The sequence below is a fragment of the Bemisia tabaci genome, chromosome 4 (genome assembly GCF_918797505.1).
Source record: "Bemisia tabaci chromosome 4, PGI_BMITA_v3".
Classification (NCBI taxonomy): Eukaryota; Metazoa; Arthropoda; class Insecta; order Hemiptera; family Aleyrodidae; genus Bemisia; species Bemisia tabaci.
In genome coordinates this window covers 40,933,736-40,953,795 of record NC_092796.1, presented here as the reverse complement: position 1 = coordinate 40,953,795, position 20,060 = coordinate 40,933,736, and the positions used below count along the sequence as shown (strand labels likewise).

At 35.5% G+C, this 20,060-nt stretch overlaps 1 protein-coding gene across 1 annotated transcript; it reads left to right on the top strand.

Moving 5' to 3' along the window:
- Positions 1-5: 5 nt before the first annotated feature.
- Cul2 (cullin 2) lies at positions 6-19,655 on the top strand. Its single transcript, XM_019048759.2, has 14 exons — positions 6-402; positions 1,294-1,454; positions 3,964-4,164; positions 5,614-5,717; positions 6,377-6,558; positions 7,578-7,744; positions 8,755-8,986; positions 10,624-10,794; positions 12,100-12,315; positions 12,689-12,980; positions 14,320-14,519; positions 15,299-15,517; positions 16,000-16,159; positions 17,073-19,655. The coding sequence occupies exons 2-13, from the start codon at positions 1,336-1,338 to the stop codon at positions 16,126-16,128; spliced, it is 2,232 nt and encodes a 743-aa protein (XP_018904304.2). The 5' UTR covers positions 6-402; positions 1,294-1,335; the 3' UTR covers positions 16,129-16,159; positions 17,073-19,655.
- The last annotated feature ends 405 nt before the right edge of the window (positions 19,656-20,060 follow it).

The window sequence follows — 20,060 nt, the reverse complement described above, 5'->3', positions numbered from 1 at the left end:
ATTGTAGCATGACAGCAGCATTTCCACCAAGTTTTTCGCACTTCGGGTCCCTGATTGTGTCGGTCGGTGCTTTTGTGATAATAAAAGTTGTGTTAAAAGTTCAAGTTTTCATCGGTTTTTCTTTATTTCCTTTAATTTAGCGCACTGTTTACGACTGCGTTACATTTGAGATTCTTCTGTACTCACTCTCTTAAATTTAAGTATCTTAATACCTTTCATGCTCTAAAATATTTTGTGTGCTTGTCTCTCAGACTTCCCAAGACTTGCAGCAATTTTTACTACGATCTCCCCACAATTTAAACTGCAATTAGGATGCATTGTTCTTTGTCATCTCTTAATTTCAGTCTGCTTTCGGAAACTATCCCCGTTTTCTCAACCAATTCGTCATTGTGAATTTATCGAGTAAGTTGTCCCAATTTTCTTTGTTTACCTAGAGCTTGCTTGTGATTCTAACCTCTTGTCTCTGGGCTATTTCAGGTTCAGTTGGGGATAATTCCCTATCTTTCATGAGCAGAATTAATCATGGAGCTTACATTGAACAAAAATAATTTAAAAATTTTACCGCTTCAGTAACCCGATTGCAATCCTCACTACAAACTTAGAGAGATAAGCAGTAAGTGGATTTAGCGAATCATGGAGGCTGCCGAAGAGCAAAACGTACATACTCTCTTTGTCTTCTTTCGTCTCAGGGCCACTTTCTAACCTTTGTCATTTTGCCAAATTCTCTCAATGTTTCCTAATATTTGTATTTTTTCTCTCTACCTCTCTATGTCCATTTACTTACCTCAATGCAAGGCTTATCATTTAATGGATCCTCTTGCGATGCCAAACTTTGCTTGAGTCCATCCTAGTTTATTCTTATAACAGAATCCTCACATCCTCTTTTGAAGTGTCTTTTCTGTCTTGCCTAGGTTTATGAACCTAGCCCTCTTTACCTCACAAATTCATCAATTTAAGTGAACTATTCTTTTTATTGTTCATCGTGGGGTATTATTTTTGGAGAATCACTTACTTAAATTGCAAATGAACTCTTCTCTATCGACTCATACTGTACCTGGGATTAGGTCACATCTTTCATGCTCGGCAATAAATGGTTCTTTTGGAGATAACTAATGAACCATGACATTCCATAAGAAAAGCACCCCATACATCTTTCATTCATGCATGGTCAAAAAGAACCTAAGCAGGTAAAGCTTGCAGATGATTAGGTGGAATGATAAGGGGATTACTGAAGGCTAATCAAAAACTTATGTCATTACTTCCTGTTATTTTGTCTCTTATTCTTTATTTCAGCTTATTCAGTTTTGAAATCCAAATCCTCATCTAATTAGCACAATGTCTCTGAAACCGAAGCGAGTTAACTTCCAAGAAATTTGGGAGAACTTAGAGGACACCATGAAAGGAGTGATAACACTAGGCAAAGTGCCTCGGAATATTTGGAACGACAGATTCAGGTAGTTCAGTTTTTGAAGATTAAATTTTCTACTACGACAGATGCATATATTGATGGATAGATGGACATATGCATATTTTTCCCTTTTGTACAGGGTGGGCCAAAAGTTCCAAGATTGCTGGCTAACTTTTGAATGGATGCACCTAGGGAGATAAAATTTGGATAAACCTTTGGACGGAGGCCTGTTCCTTGCTGGAAAGAAATCCCGAGTAGACAGGAGAGGAGAGATGGTACCATTAGGTATCTTTGAAATGTCAATTAGTTTCTTCAATGAAATTTGAATGCTGATTGTCGAAGCAGGATCCATTCAGGATGAAGCAATAAGGCCTCAGATCTCCAAAATTTGTTTGGCCTCTAATGCCGTTCCAAAATTGAATAATTTTAAAGTACTCCTATTGAGGAGTTATTTTAACCCAGTGCTTGTTTCTGTAAATTTTTGAAACCAAGTGTATTTCAAACTTTGATCGTGAATAGTTTGGGAACAGACAGTCAAAGAGAGTTGTGTTTTGAACTGGAAGGTTTTCCTTTTTCATCCTCTCTTAAATGGTGTACCGTAAAAGTGGATTTGAACATTTTTGGTTATGGTCTGCGTAGGCACCTGAAGATGGGTGGACCCCTAAAATTTTGTTTAACGAAAAAGTAGCTTCTAATGACCTAGAAGAATTCTGTAAATTTCATATGTTTAGTGAACCCATTCATAAAGAGCGACGCCAAGAATGGCACAATTTGGGCCAGAAGGGATTTTTCTGAAACCGGGCCCAAACGATACCTTATGATACCCTAAAACTCTGGTAAAAATTTTAGCTTGAGTATACGCACCGTTTTTGAGAAATGAGGGGGCAAAGTTGCCAAATCGCCATCATTCTGGATAGCATTTTTACAGCAAAAAGACGGGAAAAATGGACGAAAAAGTTACACCATTGATGGGTTTGGGCTGTAAATGTTCTTATTGAGCCCCCGTGCATGTGATTGTCTTCAGTTTCAAAAATTTTGGACGTACAGTGGTCTAAAATGGGGAGAAATCGTGGACAGATAAGGATTCTTTGTCAAACTTTTTAAAAATGGAAGTAAAATTGTTGGTCTCCTGCAGAGATCATGGGGAACAATGTTCTTATCGGTCTTCAATGCATTCAATTGGGTTCAGTTTATCAAATTTTCATCGCACAATGGTCAAAAATGGGAAATTAGTGGACAAATTAAGATCTTCTGCCTAACTTTTTAAAAATGATGTACGACTATTGGTTCCCAGTAGACTTTAGATCCCAGAAAAATTCTTTAAATTCTTTTTTTGACTATTTAAATCTTTTTTACATTATTTCGCTCCACTTTTTTTTCTTTTTTTTAAATTTCTGAAAGTTTGCATATTTTATTGAAATAATGCTACAAAGTCTATTCTATAACAACGTTCTATAAACAATACGGTCTGACATATATAAATAATTTAAAAAAATAAAAACATGCATTTTTCCGGGATTTAAACTCAACTGGGAACCAACAGTTTGACAGAGGATCTTAATTTGTCCACTAATTCCCCCATTTTTGACCACTGTGCGATGTACATTTGTGAAGCTGAACACATTTTCATACATTGAGGACCAATAAGAACATTGTTAGCCATGAAAACTGCAGCAGACCGACAATTTTACTTCCATTTCTAAAAATTTGACAAAGAATCCTGATTTGTCGACGATTTCTCCCCATTTTGGACCACTGTACGACCAAAATTTTTGAAACTGAACACAGTTAAATGCTTGGGGGCCCAATGAGAACATTTACAGCCGAATTCCATCAAATATTTGACTTTTTCGTCCATTTTTCCCGTCTTTTTGCTGTAGAAATGCTGTCCAGAATGATGGCGATTTGGCAACTTTGCCCCCTCATTTCTCAAAAACCGGGCGTATACTCAAGCTAAAATTTTTACCAGAGCTTTAGGGTATCATGAGGTATCGTTTGGGCCCGGTTTCAGAAAAATCCCTTCTGGCCCAAATTGTGCCAAAAAACGGTCGTTTTTGGCGTCGCTCTTTGCTGGCCACCCTGGAAGCTATGACGCACCCTGTATTTTGATCCTGAAGCTTTTGCTGAACCACAACTACCTACCACACTACAAACACTAGTGTCTTCACGCACTACTTGATGAAACATCAAACTGCAGTAGCTTATGGGTACCATGGTTTCTTTCACTTTGAATTCTCCAATAAAATTAGTTTTACACATATTTGCGCTGGTTGCTTGACTGAAAACACGGATGAAACCAAGGTGGAAGAAACCATGGTATGCACCACCCGCTGTCGATGACTTCACAAGCTGTGTTTTTTGAAGGGCAGTATTTCCTTTAATTTTGGACATGGAAACTTTGTGTGTAGGCGGGTCTTATTATTTTTGTTGATCTATAATCTGAAATAACGATAACACAATTATGTGATGACTGCACCTGTCCTGACCCATTACCATATCTCGATACTTCTAATTTATTCTTGTTAATTTTGTTTTCTTACTTTTCCTATTTTTAGTGACATTTATGCATTGTGTGTTGCTTACCCGGAACCGCTTGCTGATAAATTATACGACGAAACGAAAAGCTTCTTAGACAATCATGTGAAATCTCTCAGAGATGACGTCTGCGCCGAAGGAGAGCAAGGTCTCTTGAAAAACTACCATCAAGCATGGTCAGAATACAGTCAAGGAATCAACTACTTGCACAGGCTGTTTTTGTAAGTAAAATGGTGGATGTATTTTGATCTCAAAGCTTAGTCCCATGTTAAAGCAGGAGTACAAAAAGCTCTAAGCCTTTGTCCAAATTCAATCAACCTTTTTCCATTTTTACACAAAATTCATGATTGTTTCCCCCTGAAAACAAGGAATAAGAACTTCCTCTTAGCACCCAACAAATTGGACCGTTTTACTGCTAAAACGCCCTATTTGGCGTTGGGTTCTCTCACTTCTTACCATTGTCACAGCGGTTCCCCGACGTCCCAAGGCCAGTACACAACTAGTCCGTGACAAGTTCGGGAAATTTCTGCACTTCTATGCTAAAGTACATACAACACTTGTGTCTTCAGGGATTTTAAAACTCGCTTGATTCAAATTCATCCTGTATAATCAGTATATTGCAACCAATTTTTTTATTTCATCCATAAATTATAAGAGTCATTTTGTTAGCAACCCTAATTTCTAAGAGCTGGAAAGAATTTCGATAACGCTGCAGGAAATTTTATCAGAGGAAAGAATTCAATAGAAATCAAAGCAGTGTCATTTTTTAGTTTCTTCTCTTGGTAATCGGCCTTTAACTTTAGAGCCCAATTTTCAAGTACATTTTGATGAAGTTAAAATACTATCTTCTACATCTAAATAAAACTGCAATACTCAAAGACTTTACAATAGACCTCAAAAATTTAGCAGCAGCAACTGTGCCAAGGGATTTTGAGAATATGTGATACCGTTCATTTAAATTGAAAGATCAGAGAAACACCAATTTTACATTTATCTCAAATGTTAATTTGCTTAAAAGTAAGATGAAAGAGAGAGAGAGAGCTATGCCCAAAAGAAATTAGTATTTTTATCTCTAATGGGCTACTTTAGTCGACTTGTAATTGGCTCCAATTTCTCTGCTTACTATCTATTATCCACAACTTCTTCCCCCTTCTTTCACTTCTCCAATGGTATTGAAGAAAAACCCCCACTGCCTCCTACCCAAAGTCTTCAACCTCAGTATTCTGATCATGGCCACACAGTTCAATTGCACCTCTCTCTTTTTGCCCTGAAAAAAGCATATGTGTAACCTGTAATCAATAGGGTCAATCAATATATGAAGGACCATTCAGGGAAAGGTCCCATGTCCTTCTAGTGTTGCTAAGATTGTGCATTGCTGATTTTCATCTCCAAGACAAATGCTCTGGACTTGCCAGGAAGTATTCAGGAAAAACATCTCACAAAATTAGAATATTTTAGAGGGCGAACCTATGTAAATGGAAGCATCTTGTTGAAATCGAATTGCATTGAGAGTTGCTTCATCTTAGAAGTGTCAAAAGTATACTGATGTTGACAGCTCTATACCACATTTTTTGTTTACTGTGCTATCTTTTTATTTTCTTGAAAATGCAACGATTCTGTGGAGTCCGCTCTGCATCGCCAGCTAATCTGGATCTGTTCAATTTCCACAGGTACCTGAACCAACAGCACATTAATAAATCTAGATTGTCTGATGCCGAAATTATCTACGGAAATATTGGTGAAAATCAAGAACAGATGGAAATCGGTGAACTAGGTATATTTATTTATCAAGCAGAATTTAGTAGTATTTAGTAGAGTACCTTTATAGACAGAGCCATAGCCATTTCTGTGCTCGTTTTTCATTGGTCCCGAGCAAATTGGCTGACACGATTTTCTTACTGCCGTAAATAAACTAACAAGATGGCTGTTATCAGCAAGCAAGTTTAAGGTTATGCGTATCTTACATCCTTCTGTGATAAAGGTGAAAGGCGATTTGAAAAATAAGTAAGAAATACTGAAACAGCGTAATCAAGATTTGCTCCTTTATGCGAGAAACAACAAATCATAGACAAGCACACTGTCACATGCCTATACCTGCTGCATCCCCAAATGACAACTGTACTCATTTTAGAACTGGAGAAATGTAACATCCCGGCTGAAGTTAGCACCACAAAATGTGTCTTTGAGACATTTTCTTGAGTTTTAAGATCATAACTTGTGGAAAATAAGAATTATCAGTTTACATTGTGATATTAACTTGTCATTTGTGCTTGCCCGGCATTACCTCAAATCCATGTTTGCAGCCATGCACCAATTTTTGGTACTGTCACCAAAATGTAAAAATGTATTTTATAGAATAAAATATCATTTGTACAAGGTGGAGAAAAGTGTGAAAATTTCAAAGCCCTCATGTTTCATGTTTATTCTCTGAAGGTCTAGACATCTGGAAACGAAAGATGATTGAGCCTCTCAAAGAAAAACTGTTAAAGCTGCTTCTGAATGGAATCCATCTCGATAGGATACACAATGCACAACAAGATTTAAATGCAGTGATTCGAGGCGTGATTGACTCATTTGTCAGTGTACAAGAGTACAAGAAAAAAGGCAACTTGGATGTAAGTATCTCCGTACAAGAATTGATTTTTGGGAAATGATTGATGTCAATACTTATTTTTTGGAATAAGTAACATAAAACGGAACGTAATGAAATTGCTTTTTCAATTTGTTAAGTGCCTCTGCCTACTTTTATCAGTTTCATACTGATATTAGCCTTAAATATCATCTGTTGATTTCCTTTCACTTCCCACAAATATCAAATAAAAGTCATTTCAGGCCCCAAATTTGGTTATTACTCACATAAAACAAATGAAGCTATTGCATTGGGACTCTTGCAGACTTTTGCTATATTTAAGACAGAGTTTTCTTTTACTTGACCCATCCACATGTATTACATGTGTGCAAGTGTACTCATCATGGCACATTTGGGACATATATGCATTGACGAGTTAACTTGCACCCGTTGCATCATCTCCTGGCATTGCCAAGCGATTTTTTTTGTTGCGTTTCTCCGACTTCAGGATAGACAGCGCTATTAGCATTTTTCTAAATGTCCATGTGGAGTATTCTGTCGCTAACCGGAATGAATCCTAGTGATTTGTTCTTCATATGAAGCAATAAAGTATTTTTATTGGGAAACATCATTGTATTTCTAGGTGCGGCAGACAAATTAATGATTGCATGCGAATGAGTTTAAATCACTCAAAAATCAAGATGAGTGCATATGTAAAGTCTAAAATATTACTTCTTAACTCTTAATTTACATGAGAAGGAAATAGTTTCAAAAACTTTTGGCTTCTCAAAGTACACTTCAGCAGGGAATCAATTTGATAAGTTATATCACCCTGCTTTATCCTCAACATTGTGACTTTTTGTAAGCTAGCAATAAGAGAAAATGAACCCTTGAAAAATTCAGGAAAACTAGGGGTTGTCTAAATGGGTGGCTAATAACTAGCTGCATTTCTGCCAAGGAACAAGATAAATGCCTGTGTCTCCCTAAAAATTATTTTCAGTTGCTGGACAAAAGTGTTTGATTCTGTGTGCTCTGTACAGTATACCTTCTTTTCTTTCATTTCAGCTATACCAAAAAATCTTTGAAGAGCCTTTTTTAGAAGCAACCGGCGAATTTTACAAGTGTGAAGCAAGTAAACTTTTACAGGAGTACACCATCTCTCAGTACATGGAAAAAGTCATCCAAAGATTACATGAAGAATCTTTGCGCTGTAAACGATTCCTTCATCTAAGGTAAAATTAAAACTCTTGAACCTTATTCGGCTTCAAACAACACATATACCCTCCGTAAACAACCAATTTATGCAACTTAAGTTGATTTCCAAGGAACAGTTGATAATTTAAATAGGTATGTTAATTAAGTCGTAAAATCGTTTTTCGGTGATTAATGGCAGTGAACTTCAGCAAGAGGAGATTTGCTCAAATGCCTTTTTCCCGTGTTTAGGAACGGTGGCAATTTTGCTCAGCAAAAAAGACAGTGATTGACTTCATTCAATATAGTAGTATGTACAAAAAGTTGATGGTGAAACTCCAAAAATGCGTATCTCGATTTTTGCCGTCGTAGACCTCCTGTCATACTTTATGTTCTACGTAGAGAATTAATAAACGTCATTCTTTGAAAACTTTGGTAATTTTTCTTCTCCATGTACAAAATATTCTGTAAAAATTTCAAGCCATAGTATTGGTGCTGTTTATTTTCAAAGAATTAAGCAGGAGCCAAGATTTTGAAATAGCACAACTAAGATACGCATTTTTGCAGTGTCACCATTGAAATGCCTTAGTCTTGAAACAATTTATCAATCAGTGATTCACTACTTTGCACTGATTACTTTCCATATTGCTACTAAAGCCTAAGTAGAAGAAATCAAGGTTTGTAAATTGATGATCTCAATCAATGTGTTTTTAAAGAGTGTTGTTTTATTGATGCTGGATGTAACAGCTTCACATTGAACAGATCCTATCGGTTTTTGTCAAATCTGTACGTTTTATATGGAGTACATAACAAGATTTAATGACTAGCACAACTGCCTTTGTGTATTGGAAGAACAAAAATAATATTGCGTTATTATAGTTCCGAACTTTTACTATGATATTTTTCTGTCAAATTACTCAACTCCTTTCCATTATTATTCATCAATGTGTGTCGCTCCATCTTTGTTTTTTCCATCAAATTGTCCCCTCCTGAAAGTAAAACTTCATATTTTCTTACCTCTAAAAATCTTTAATTGTTGTTTTCTCAACAGTTCGGAGGTGAAAGTTAGAATGAAGTGTGAGCAGCATTTTGTAGCAGACCATCTTGCAATACTGCATGGTGAATGCGCCGGTATGGTGAAAGCAGAACAGCGGCAAGATCTGAAGAATCTTTACCTTCTTCTCCGCTCTGTTCCAACAGCCATAGCTGTTCTCATTAGCACAGTCCTTGACCATATCAAGCAGCTAAGTCTTCAGACTGTCCTTGGGCTCAGAGGAGATAATGTGAGTTAATTTTCAAAAATTTCACACAAATAATGCTGCAAACAGAAATTGTTCAAACAAATACCTCTGTTTGTAATCTACATTAAGCTTGTTCAGTAATATTTAATTCAAGTATTTTTGAAAATTAAAGAGGTTGAAAACCAGAATATGGTTATTTTTATGACATCAACCCAGAATAAATGAGTTCATGATTGAGTATGATTTAAATGCGCATTGTTGAGGAAGCCAAGATGGCCTCTAGATAGATCCCCTCCATCAGTGAATACACTTCCAACCGGTAATTTTAAAAGAAGCTCCAAATATGCAACTTTGAACTCATTTTTAATGGTTACTCGAGTTGAAAAAAAACCAGGAAAATTCCCGTCAACTAAGTGCACTATATAGTGCACTTAGATTATGATTACGTTTATGGGAAGTGTATACTTTTCATAAATATAATCATTAACAATTACTAAACAAGCTCATTAAAGTAATAATTGATGAAGGAAAGCAAAATTGACAAAAAAAAATGTGGATTTTTATGGGTTAGCCCTCATGGCAAGTGGAGTTAATGAAATATATCCTCAAACATAATTTTCACATTTTTTACTATGGACCATTTTTAGGTACTTTTTAAAGAAGCCTGAATCTGGTAGGATTCGTGCATTTTGAGTTTGTTCAGTAATTTTTAAATTTTGTAATTTTGAAAAGCATACAGTACACGTAGTCCCCAGAAATTTTTCTGAATTATTTTGAACGGTATTAACCGTCAAACAATGAGTTGGAAGCTGTGTATTTTAACCTCCCATTCAAACAAGCGTCACTTTAAAAGCGGAGATGGTATCTCTCACTGTGGCCATAAAATTGATCACATTTTATCTCTGTCATTATTCGTAGTCTGTGTCTGTGCTGCCATGTATTGACATTGGTTGCATGGCCTATGGATTGTGGCAGAGGCAGCACATAATTGGGGTTATGACTGCAACAACAGGATATTTTTGTACTCACTCTTGGTGATGGAAGCAAGTTTAAAAGAGAGCTTAAAATATGCGGTTTTGAACTCAGTTTTCAAGAGTTTAATATCCTAATTTAAAAAAATCCAGATAAATTCCTGTGACCCCTTGACTTTTCAAAAATGCTAACTACAATGAAAAGTCACCGAAAAAATCATGCCATCAAAATACCCTTGGAGGAAGCTCAAGGTTCAAAACTTGGTTGCTCAATCTTTTTGATGGTTTACTTCAATACTTTGAATAGGTACTTTCATAAAATACGCGATGCTCGAAGAGGGGAGAAAAGGTGGAGGAGAGTGTTTTTCTATTATATTTTTATGTTTTGGAGAATAGGGGCCTGCGTCATAAAATTGTCAGGAGGGGGGAGGGGGGTGTTAAAAAATCACATTACATTTTTTATGAGTGATCCCGAAGCACCATAATTTTGAGCCTCCAAACTTCAGAAGTTTCTCAAAATTTTGCGTTGGCTCAGCCATCAATTATTGTTCCAATACACTAGGGTCACTTAAGAGAAAGAAGGAGCTTTTTTTCTTTTTATGTACCCTCTTATCTATTATTCTCCTGCAATCATGTTCTTAAGGTTTTACTCTTCGAAAAATGGAAATAAATTTGTAAAATTGGCTGTTCTTCTTTTTTTGTCGACAGATCCCTGCTCAGTTCATCGAAAGTATGTTGAACATTCATAAAAAGTATAAGCAATTGATCGCGGAAGTTTTTGAAGGTGACCAAAATCTGATGGGCGCCTTAGACAAGGCTTGCTCGTATGTAATCAATTATCGGCAAAATACTAATCAGCCTTGTAGATCTCCGGAGCTTGTAAGTAGTCAAAATAAATTAAAATTACTGTCACAACATTTTTTATCGGATCATTGCCTTAAGTTTAGTTGTGGGAAGAAAGGAAGACTCATGAAGACATCCATCGGTGTTATTGCAGTAAAAAAAATGGATGTGAAATCAGATTAATATCTGAACATTTCTAGTCATTATCAAACATGAGTAAGCAATTAAGCATATATTCTGTGGCGGCGCGGCACTTGCACTCATCGACGCAGACTTCGGCCGCTAGTTGCAGTTCGATCGCTGGGTTCCCTATCGCAAAGCTGCAAACCAGCCTGGTTCGGCGATCGACTATAAATAGTGGCCGGAGCATAGGCCGGGCACCAGTATTTGATCAAGATTTGTAGAAGACCATCCCAGTCATCGTCCCGTAAGCAAGACCCGAACCTCCGCGGCTCAGACCCGCACTACCATCACGCATATCGGCTCATTCTCATAGCCTCCCTCAGACTTTTGTTCATATATTGAAGTAATTGTAGTATTCAATGATCATAGTTCATCCTTTATCAACTTTGAAGTATGTTATTCTGATCACTAACTTTGAAGCCTCTATTACTATTGAATGAACATTCTGTAGTATGTAGTTCATATAGTCCATTTTGGATGCCATTAATAAAGGAATATTTTGCTGTATTTGTAAGGTTTCTGGTGGCCTGGAAAACCTCAAAAGTCAGGGAATTTTTGGTGTCCCGGAAAAGTCAAGCAATTATGGGAGTAACATATTGGCTCAGCAATTTCAGCTGGTGCCATTAAGCGAGGGCAACCGCAGAGTGTTTCTTTTCTTTATATGAATCTCTAGAAGTAGAGTCTTTGTCCATATCAGTGTTATCAAAAGCTAAACAAATCTAAATGAGGGTTTTGATCAAAGTTCGGGGAAATTCATAAAAAGTCAGAAAATTCGGAAATTTTGGATTTAAGGAGAAGTGGAAAGGCAAGGGAAACATTAATAAATTTAGCATCTGCAAAAATGAAATATTTAATTCAATTTATAGAATATGGTGATTCGGAAAATAAATTAAGGGCCAATGTATCCCTGCAAAAAATTAGGAACTTTCATTTAGAATATCGAGGAAATTAAACATAAAATTATAGTAGACACCCTGTGAGTCAACCTGAGGCACAGTCTGTAACTTCAGCGTTAGAAAAGTCTAGCCTCACTTTAAGCCGTGGCATCCAGCCGAACTCATCTATTAGAAAAGTAGATCTTTCCACGAAAATTCTGCTGTTCTTGTGTATGTTTCATCAGCAAATACCAACAAATGTCAATGAGAAATTTTATTTCAGCTTGCCAAGTATTGTGATTTATTGCTCAAGAAATCGTCAAAAGGAATGTCTGACAGTGAAATAGATGACCGCCTGAGTCAGTCAATCATAATTTTTAAGTACATTGATGACAAGGATGTGTTTCAAAAATTCTACTCCCGTATGTTAGCCAAACGATTAATCCATCAACAAAGCCAGTCAATGGATGCAGAAGAAGCAATGATCAATCGCCTCAAAGTAAGTCATCAATTTGTTTTATTTTATCCAAAATAATGGAGAAAATTCGAGTTTGCCGAGTCTTGTACTTCTGTACATCAAGTAGAAATATCAGAAAGTGGAGTCCAAAATACTTCTATTTAGAATGTACCAATGTACTTGTTTTTATTCACATTCTTTTAAAAGAAAAAAGATCCTCTTACTTCTACTCAAATCCTAAAATGTTATCCCAACCCCTCTTCTTTTTCATAAATTTTCCTGTGACTGATTCCTTGAATTTATTTTTTTTTTAGTCAATCTATGTTTTCACTTGGCTTGGATCTCTCCAATTTTCAAATTAACTGATGCATGTCCATTCGAGAGTTTCATTACCCGGGTTTCTTTCTTATTTTAGCAAGCATGTGGTTACGAGTTTACCAACAAACTGCACAGGATGTTCACAGACATATCTGTCTCTCAAGATCTTAACAATAAGTTCAATCAATGGCTGAAGGAGTCGAACATAGACGTTGGTATCAACTTCTCTGTGTACGTCCTTCAAGCTGGTGCTTGGCCCCTTGGTCAAACTGCGGTCACTCCATTCACTTTACCTCAGCAACTAGAAAAGTCAGTTGTTTCATTTGAAAACTTCTATCATCATAGTTTTAGCGGTAGGAAATTAACCTGGCTTCATCATCTGTGCCAAGGTAAGTCTGTAAAAATGACTATTTTCTATTTGATCAGTATTTTATTCATTCAGAATCATGATTTCAAAATGCTTGCTTGGATGATGAATCAATTGTTATATTTTTCAGCAGCAATTACTCGTTTCCAATTTAAAAATCTATGAAGGATATTATTAATTAACAGCTAGTCAATGAGGCAGTAATCCGACCTTTAAGTTAGGTAGTATGTTTGTATGCAAGAAGAGATGAAAAGCAAAAATGAATATTATAAAGTTTCATATTTCCGTCAACAAGTATCCAAAGATGACTCCAAAAACTCCGGAAAAATTCACGGAAAACAACAAAAATCTATGAATTACCTACCATCCGTTTGTTTTTGTTTTTTTTTCTTTCTCTCTCTTATATCAGTGCCCTTGAAAAATACGTAAGCTCCCACCGAACCAACAAAATTCTGCTGAAAATATAATTTGCTTAAACTCCTCTACCTTAACGGCACATTGCTTAGGTATCCATGCAGCTAAAGCGGTACCTTGCTCAACTGCAAAAATTGTGGGAAAAACAGTTTTAAAACATCTGAACCTTAATGGGTTTTACCCTTCCCAAGGTTATACAGCCCAGAAATGAACTTCCTTTCCTCCCGATAAAATTTCGTTCAGAGAAAATTATGTCCTTTCTTTGCTGGGCTGAATGTGTTTATCCACGAAGAATAATTTTTCCCTCCAAGCTGGAAGACTACTTCCAGAATACCAAAAAATTTGGCACTGGCTAAATTTCAAGACATTTAATAATATATTTCCTAAAACCTCCTGACTAAGATGAGCTCCTCAAATCGAACTTTCTATGCATTAATCTTGAGAAAATCAGATCGGAAAAGTGCACTTACGCGAGAATGTAACATGTTATCATATGGAGAAATGGCACTGTTGCGAAGTTGAAGATGCGGAGATTTTTGTTAAAAACTAACAATAAGTTGATGTGCCATCTTATCTTTCTAGCCAACGTGAAATAAGGAAACCTACTATTTGATCAACCACATTTTTTCACTTGATAGTACAAGTTAAACTGAAAAAATGCACTTTTCAGACCTGTTTTTTTCGAGATTGGCCAACAGAAAATTTTACTTTAAAAACTCATCTTACTCAGAAGATCGTAAGAATTTTCATATCAAGAAATCTTGAAACTTAGCGGGTGTCGAATCTTTCAGTATTCCATGTATAGCCTTTTGTCAAAAAATTGAAAAAATGAAATAATGTACATCTTTAAATCTAGTAAGGCAACTTACAGCACTTTGGAATACGCCATGATTTCTCACTTTTAAAAGGTTCAAGCATTTGATTTTTGAAAATGTTCCTATTTTCAGGAGAGTTGAAGCTTTATTATTTGAAGAAACCGTACATCATAACAATGCAAACATTTCAAATGGCTATCCTCCTTCTCTTTGAGTCGAATGACTCCCTGTCGTGTTCTGAAGTTCAAAATCAACTTCAACTGAATCCTGAACAGTTTAGTCGCCATATTCTTAGTCTTATTGAATGTAAACTCATCAACACAGACTCTGAGGTGAGTCGCTTCCCCTTTTACACATTTTTGTTGTAATTTTTGCAGAGATTTCTAGCTATAAGAATGACTGGATTATAACTGGAAAATAAGTGAGACAATGCTAAAAAAATCATAACACTTCTTCTAGAAAATTCAACATTTTCCTGTAATATGTGTCAACATTTCTCAGTCTCTCTGTTTTTCTTTTGTCTGTCTGAAATTCTCTGTTTATTTTCTACAGTCATGTTTCCATAAAAAAGAAAACTTTTCCCAAAAGTCCACCAATTGCTCACTGTAATTTACGCTCACAGCAATCTGTGCATTGTAAAATTGAGTATTATCTGCACCACTACATTGAAAATTCTCATTGTGAAGCCTTTCTCAGTCAGCAAAGATTTCTCTATTTTCAATTGAATGTTCATACCCACAAGTTACATATTGACGATGAAACTGCATAAGTTTGTATCTTGGTTGTGGTGTTTCGAAATCTCCGCTTCTATTTTATTTTCCAGAAGGAGACCAAACCAAGATATTGACCAGAAATTTTTACCGATTATTTTTCATTTAAGAATAGAAGAATTACTGAAGTTTTCAATAAATGAGATTTAATGGTTTTCCATATAGATAGTAAAGTATAACAGGAAGTCTAAAACACCCGAAACCAAAATACACCTTTCCGCAGTTTCACCATCGATATGCATTTAATATTTACTAGGAAGTCAAATCAATATTGGCATAAATTTTCTTTCATAACTTTTTTCTCTGTGTAATTTTACATTTTTGACTTGACTTGTTTGCAGATGTTAAGTGATAGCACAACCCTTAGTTTAAACATGAACTACAGTAATAAACGAACGCGGTTACGAATTCAAGCTGCTGTTCAAAAAGAAAACCCACAGCAAGAACTAGAGCAAACAGTAACCGCTGTTGATGAAGATAGGAAATTATACTTGCAAGCAGCCATTGTTCGAATAATGAAGCTGCGTAAAATACTGTCACATAACTCTCTAATCCACGAAGTATGTACATAGAATTCTTCTTTGTCTTTTTTGTCTTGTCTTTAGTCTTTTGTCTTATGTTTTGTCTTAGTCTAATGTTAGTTTGAGGAAACAGCATTTCAGAGTTTGGTTGGCACATTATGGCCATTATTACCTAAGTCGAAGGCCGGGAGAAAGGCCCTCTGTAAAGAACAAGAGGAAATTGCAGAATTGTTTGTTTTAAGTTGCATTTATCAACGAAGATATAACTATCCCCAGAATGCCAACTGTTTCCTCCATTCTGGCGTTTTCACCTCACGGAAAAACACAAAATATGTTCATTAAATTTTTTAAAAGTGTTAAGGGGAAAAAAGGTACATATTACTTTTGAAAATTACCTTTCAGGCTGTAAATTTGCCTTACATCAATAGATTAAGCGGTCAGGCATTTTTTGCAATCCTGCAAGAGAATGATAGTCCTCATGAATTACACTTACATACAACGTTTATCTCTAAATTTTGCAGGTCTTATGTCAATCTGAATCATTTGCTCCAACGATCAGCATGATTAAGAAATGCATTGAAGCACTCATTGACAAACAATACATTGAACGAACGCCCAACTCCACAGATGAGTACAGTTATGTAGCCTGAATCGTTGCTTCCAACACAAAGCTGTGCATAGGTAAGGTGTCCTCAAAATAAACTTTTCCAATGTTTCCGTTGTAGGTTTCTTAGAATCAAGTTTAAATGGCATCACTGATGAAACTGAGATTGAAAAAATGACAATAGAACAGTAGACATAGTACGAAATTAAGCTGATTAATATATATTTTCTCTTTGAAATTTTACATTAGATACGGTGGAATCGCTAAAATTCTCTGACGGCAAATCATAAATTAGGAAACAACGGTTCTCAGTCATGTTAATTCACACCCACTGACGAAAAAACGAAAATCTACTTGAAAATCAAGCTCTAAACTACTATTGGTTTTTTTACAATGGAAGAATTTTCCCTTGTGCTAACTCTTTTTCGACCACATCAAAGGCACCCTCTATCAGAATAGAAAGGAATTATGTGTGTGAAACTAAGCTCTAGTTATTTGCCCAATAAAATATAAATTGGTATTAGTGCCTAATTTGGCCCATGCTCATTATCCTTTTTCGTGAGTGAGGAGTTGGAATTTACTGTTCTTAATGTAAACCACAGACGTTCATTCCTCTTTTATCAGTCAATAATCGAATTTTTCAACTTGTTCAACATTTCCTGCAGGAATGTTGATGAGAAAACATGTACTGTAGTGCTTGATTTCTTTCCCTTTTCAACGGTCCATTGGAACTATTGCTTTAAATGACATTGATCACTACGTTATTCAAAAGACGCTTTCTGTTTCAATGTTAAAGTGTCGAAATTCGGGGTTTTGACAGATTTTTTTGTCTTGATTTCTGAATGGCTTTTCTCAAGGTGTGAATATTAATACCACAATGTCATAAACAGAGATCATGTTTTTAGTCTGTGAGTTTTACCATCTTCACTAATTTGTACCAAGATGATCAATTGAACAGTTTGAATAAAACAGCACATTTTTATTTTTCAGTTATCACTAGAAAATTCAACACGGAGATCAGTGGAGAGCAATAGCAAATGCGTCAGCTCTGATTTCCTGAATCTCTAGGATTCGAATCGAGCCAGCCTGCCACTAAATCTGCTTTTGGTTTCTTCTGAAATTAATCACTAACCTCGAAGTTTTAATACTTGTTTTGAACTCGAAACTAATCTAGTGCCCAGAGAAAAATTCTGTCAACCCATTTCTTGTCTGCAGTTTGTTATCGACAATGTAAGTGATGTAGAAATTAGTCACCCAGAACACTTAAGTATAAGCATGTTGTTAGCTCTCCCACATAAAATGTGGAAAAAGAATGACCCTGTATTTGAATCAATACTTATGTGATCAGGAACAATCTCCTATTTTGCATTTCGTTTTATTTTACTAGAGATGGAGTATCCTATCCATTTTGTTTTCTTTTGACATCGTGTTTGGATATCATTAATCAAAGAAAAACAATTACCAATTTTCAAATAAAAAACGAGTCACAAAAGACTGGTGGGAAATAAAAAATCAATATTTACCATTACAATAATGCTCAAAGAGAAAAATTAATTTGTTTTTAAGAAAGCAACTCATGTAATAATGCTTGAAGTGATAAACAATGGTTTGAAACTATGCCCCCTCCCCCCCCCCCTCAAAACACAACACATGAAATGTATATAACGTATCACATCTCTCAGAAGGGAAGAAAGTAGTCTGCCCGTCATCATTATTCTTGAAAAAAGAACTCCTCTCCTCTCCTTAAACCGTAAAGTCTTATCTTAACTCTAAAATCTTTTATTTTAACCCACAAGGTAAGTCCCACCATTTGGAAAAGGAATCACCTAAACCATGAGCTACCCATCAATGTATAGCGTAGCGCTAAATTCATGGTTTTTTGACATCTACTCGCCCAGTGGGGTACTTTACAATACAGGGATAGACTCTTTCTCCTTGCTTGAAACCGCTTCGTTTGCAATTGCCTCAACTTCACCTTTATTTCCAAAATTGCTCCGAATATTCGTTTGATTACTCGAATTTTTTTTCTTCTTCTTAATGAAAGATTAAGATGGGTACAACCCTCAAAAGTTCCTGATTTTCAAGTTAGTGGAAGTGAATGATTTGTGGGAAGTCTTAAAAGTACTCGATAGTTTTTGAATTTTACGCCTAAAACTCAAGAATCAGGAAGTTCCGGAGATTCATTATATTTCATTAATTATGTTTTTGTCTCTCATTATCAACTGTCGAGAAAAATTTTACTGAATTTCGATGTCTGACTTTTCTCTGCCATTCCTTGGGTAAATTTTGAGAGTGCTGAGTATGCATCAACTTTCCCCTTTTTGTTTTTGGAAGAAAATTTTTTAGAAATGAGAGTCCTGGAGTATCCTCAAAATGTTTGTTGAAAAGTCTCACAAAGTCTTAAAATGTCTTGAATTTTTCTTTTGACTATGTAAGCCCTCATAAAAAAATATTCTTTTGTTGTGGAGAAAAAGAAATAGAGGAAAATATTTATTTGTGCCTTGGTTTATTTAAGGAGAGGAGTGTTAGAATTTTTTTTTGTTCCATTTATTTTATCACCTTATCTTTCTCTATAACGCTGCATACTGGTAGGAGCGACCAAGAAATGTCTCAGAATGAGATGTAATTTTACGGTAGCGTTTTAGTGGTGTCTACTCAATGAGAATATTTTGAACTTAATCACCGTAGCCCTCAAGCTTCTCAAAAGAGGCTAAAAAAAAATTAACTCAAGCACCTTGTACTTTTTTGTTGTAATAGTAAGGGAAACGCTGAAATTCCATGAGCCTTGAGTTGTTTCTTATTATATTCATCTTTTCCATTCTTTATTAATAAATCATTGTTCTTCACCATCTTCCACTTCCTGTTGATGTTACTGAACCCTTCTTGCTAATCATGGTTTTTTCAGGTTACTTTGAAATTTTTCATCCCGCCTTAAAATTATATGTAGCCTTTAGATTTTTGCCTCCCTGGGTGTTTATTGTTCTAAATGCTGCAAGGTCAATTTTTGATACCTCGAATTTCCTGTCATCTTCACGTTCTACCTTGAGTTTTATTTGCTCTCAACTTGACAAAGTGCAATGTGTCTGCTGTAATTTTTGGTGGTATTAGCAGTAACGTTTTACATTTTTTGCGTCTTTTTGGAGAATTTTGTCCTCCAACGCCCCGGGGGGACGAAAAATCCTCTCTTTTTCTGCTGGACTGAGTTTTTTGTAAAAAGGTTTGATAGGATTGTGTCATACTCCTATGTTTTCTCTTTCGCTTAAATTGTTGTAATTTTTTGCATTGCAAATTTTCTTGTGGAACCTGTCAAGAATTTGTAGAAAATTTGGAGAAGAATCGTTTCATCTAAAATCTCTTGTCATCAATCCACAAATCCACAGGATGGACTATTTTTTCTGCCTTTGTAGTGCTCTCTCTTATGTGCCCGTTTCTTTTATCTGCAATCGAGTGATAAAAAGTAAATAGGAATTTTGGTAAAAGTGAACGATCAATCACGATGTTTTGAAAAATTTGTCATGTTAAACAACTTTTCAAAATATTTTTTAATGAAATATATAAATATTGACCAAAGAATTTTTTCGTTTTTGCAACTCTTCAAAATCCCTCTCATAAATAAAGCTTTTATTAAGTGTATATATTTGCAGATTTCTACGCTGGATGTGTATAATAAGAGTCTTACAGTTTCTTGCAACAGGTTATGAAGGCTCCAAAGATTACAATTCATGTAGGTCAAAGAAAGGATCCTGCATACTAATTATTAGAATTTCTTCCCACTTCAAATTTTCGTTTTGTCACCTTTTACCAAGTGTTTGAGTATCTTGCCAACTTTTTTTTTTCTTGTGATCATAATACTACACATTCTCAAGATTTTAAAAATTGAAGTTATGAGCTAATTTATTACATATTCAGTGGGAATAATACTTGGCAGTGGTCCTTTTAGCGCCAAAGTATAATTGAAGAATTTCCTTCAAAAATATA

What these genes read in the sequence shown, in the direction of transcription:
- Cul2 (XM_019048759.2), top strand. Translation starts at nt 1,336, where the DNA reads ATGTCTCTGAAACCGAAGCGAGTTAACTTCCAAGAAATTTGGGAGAAC. An exon ending in TTGGGCTCAGAGGAGATAAT is followed by an intron (nt 8,987 to 10,623) that starts GTGAGTTAATTT and finishes TTTTGTCGACAG; the next exon opens with ATCCCTGCTCAGTTCATCGA. An exon ending in ATAACTCTCTAATCCACGAA is followed by an intron (nt 15,518 to 15,999) that starts GTATGTACATAG and finishes TAAATTTTGCAG; the next exon opens with GTCTTATGTCAATCTGAATC.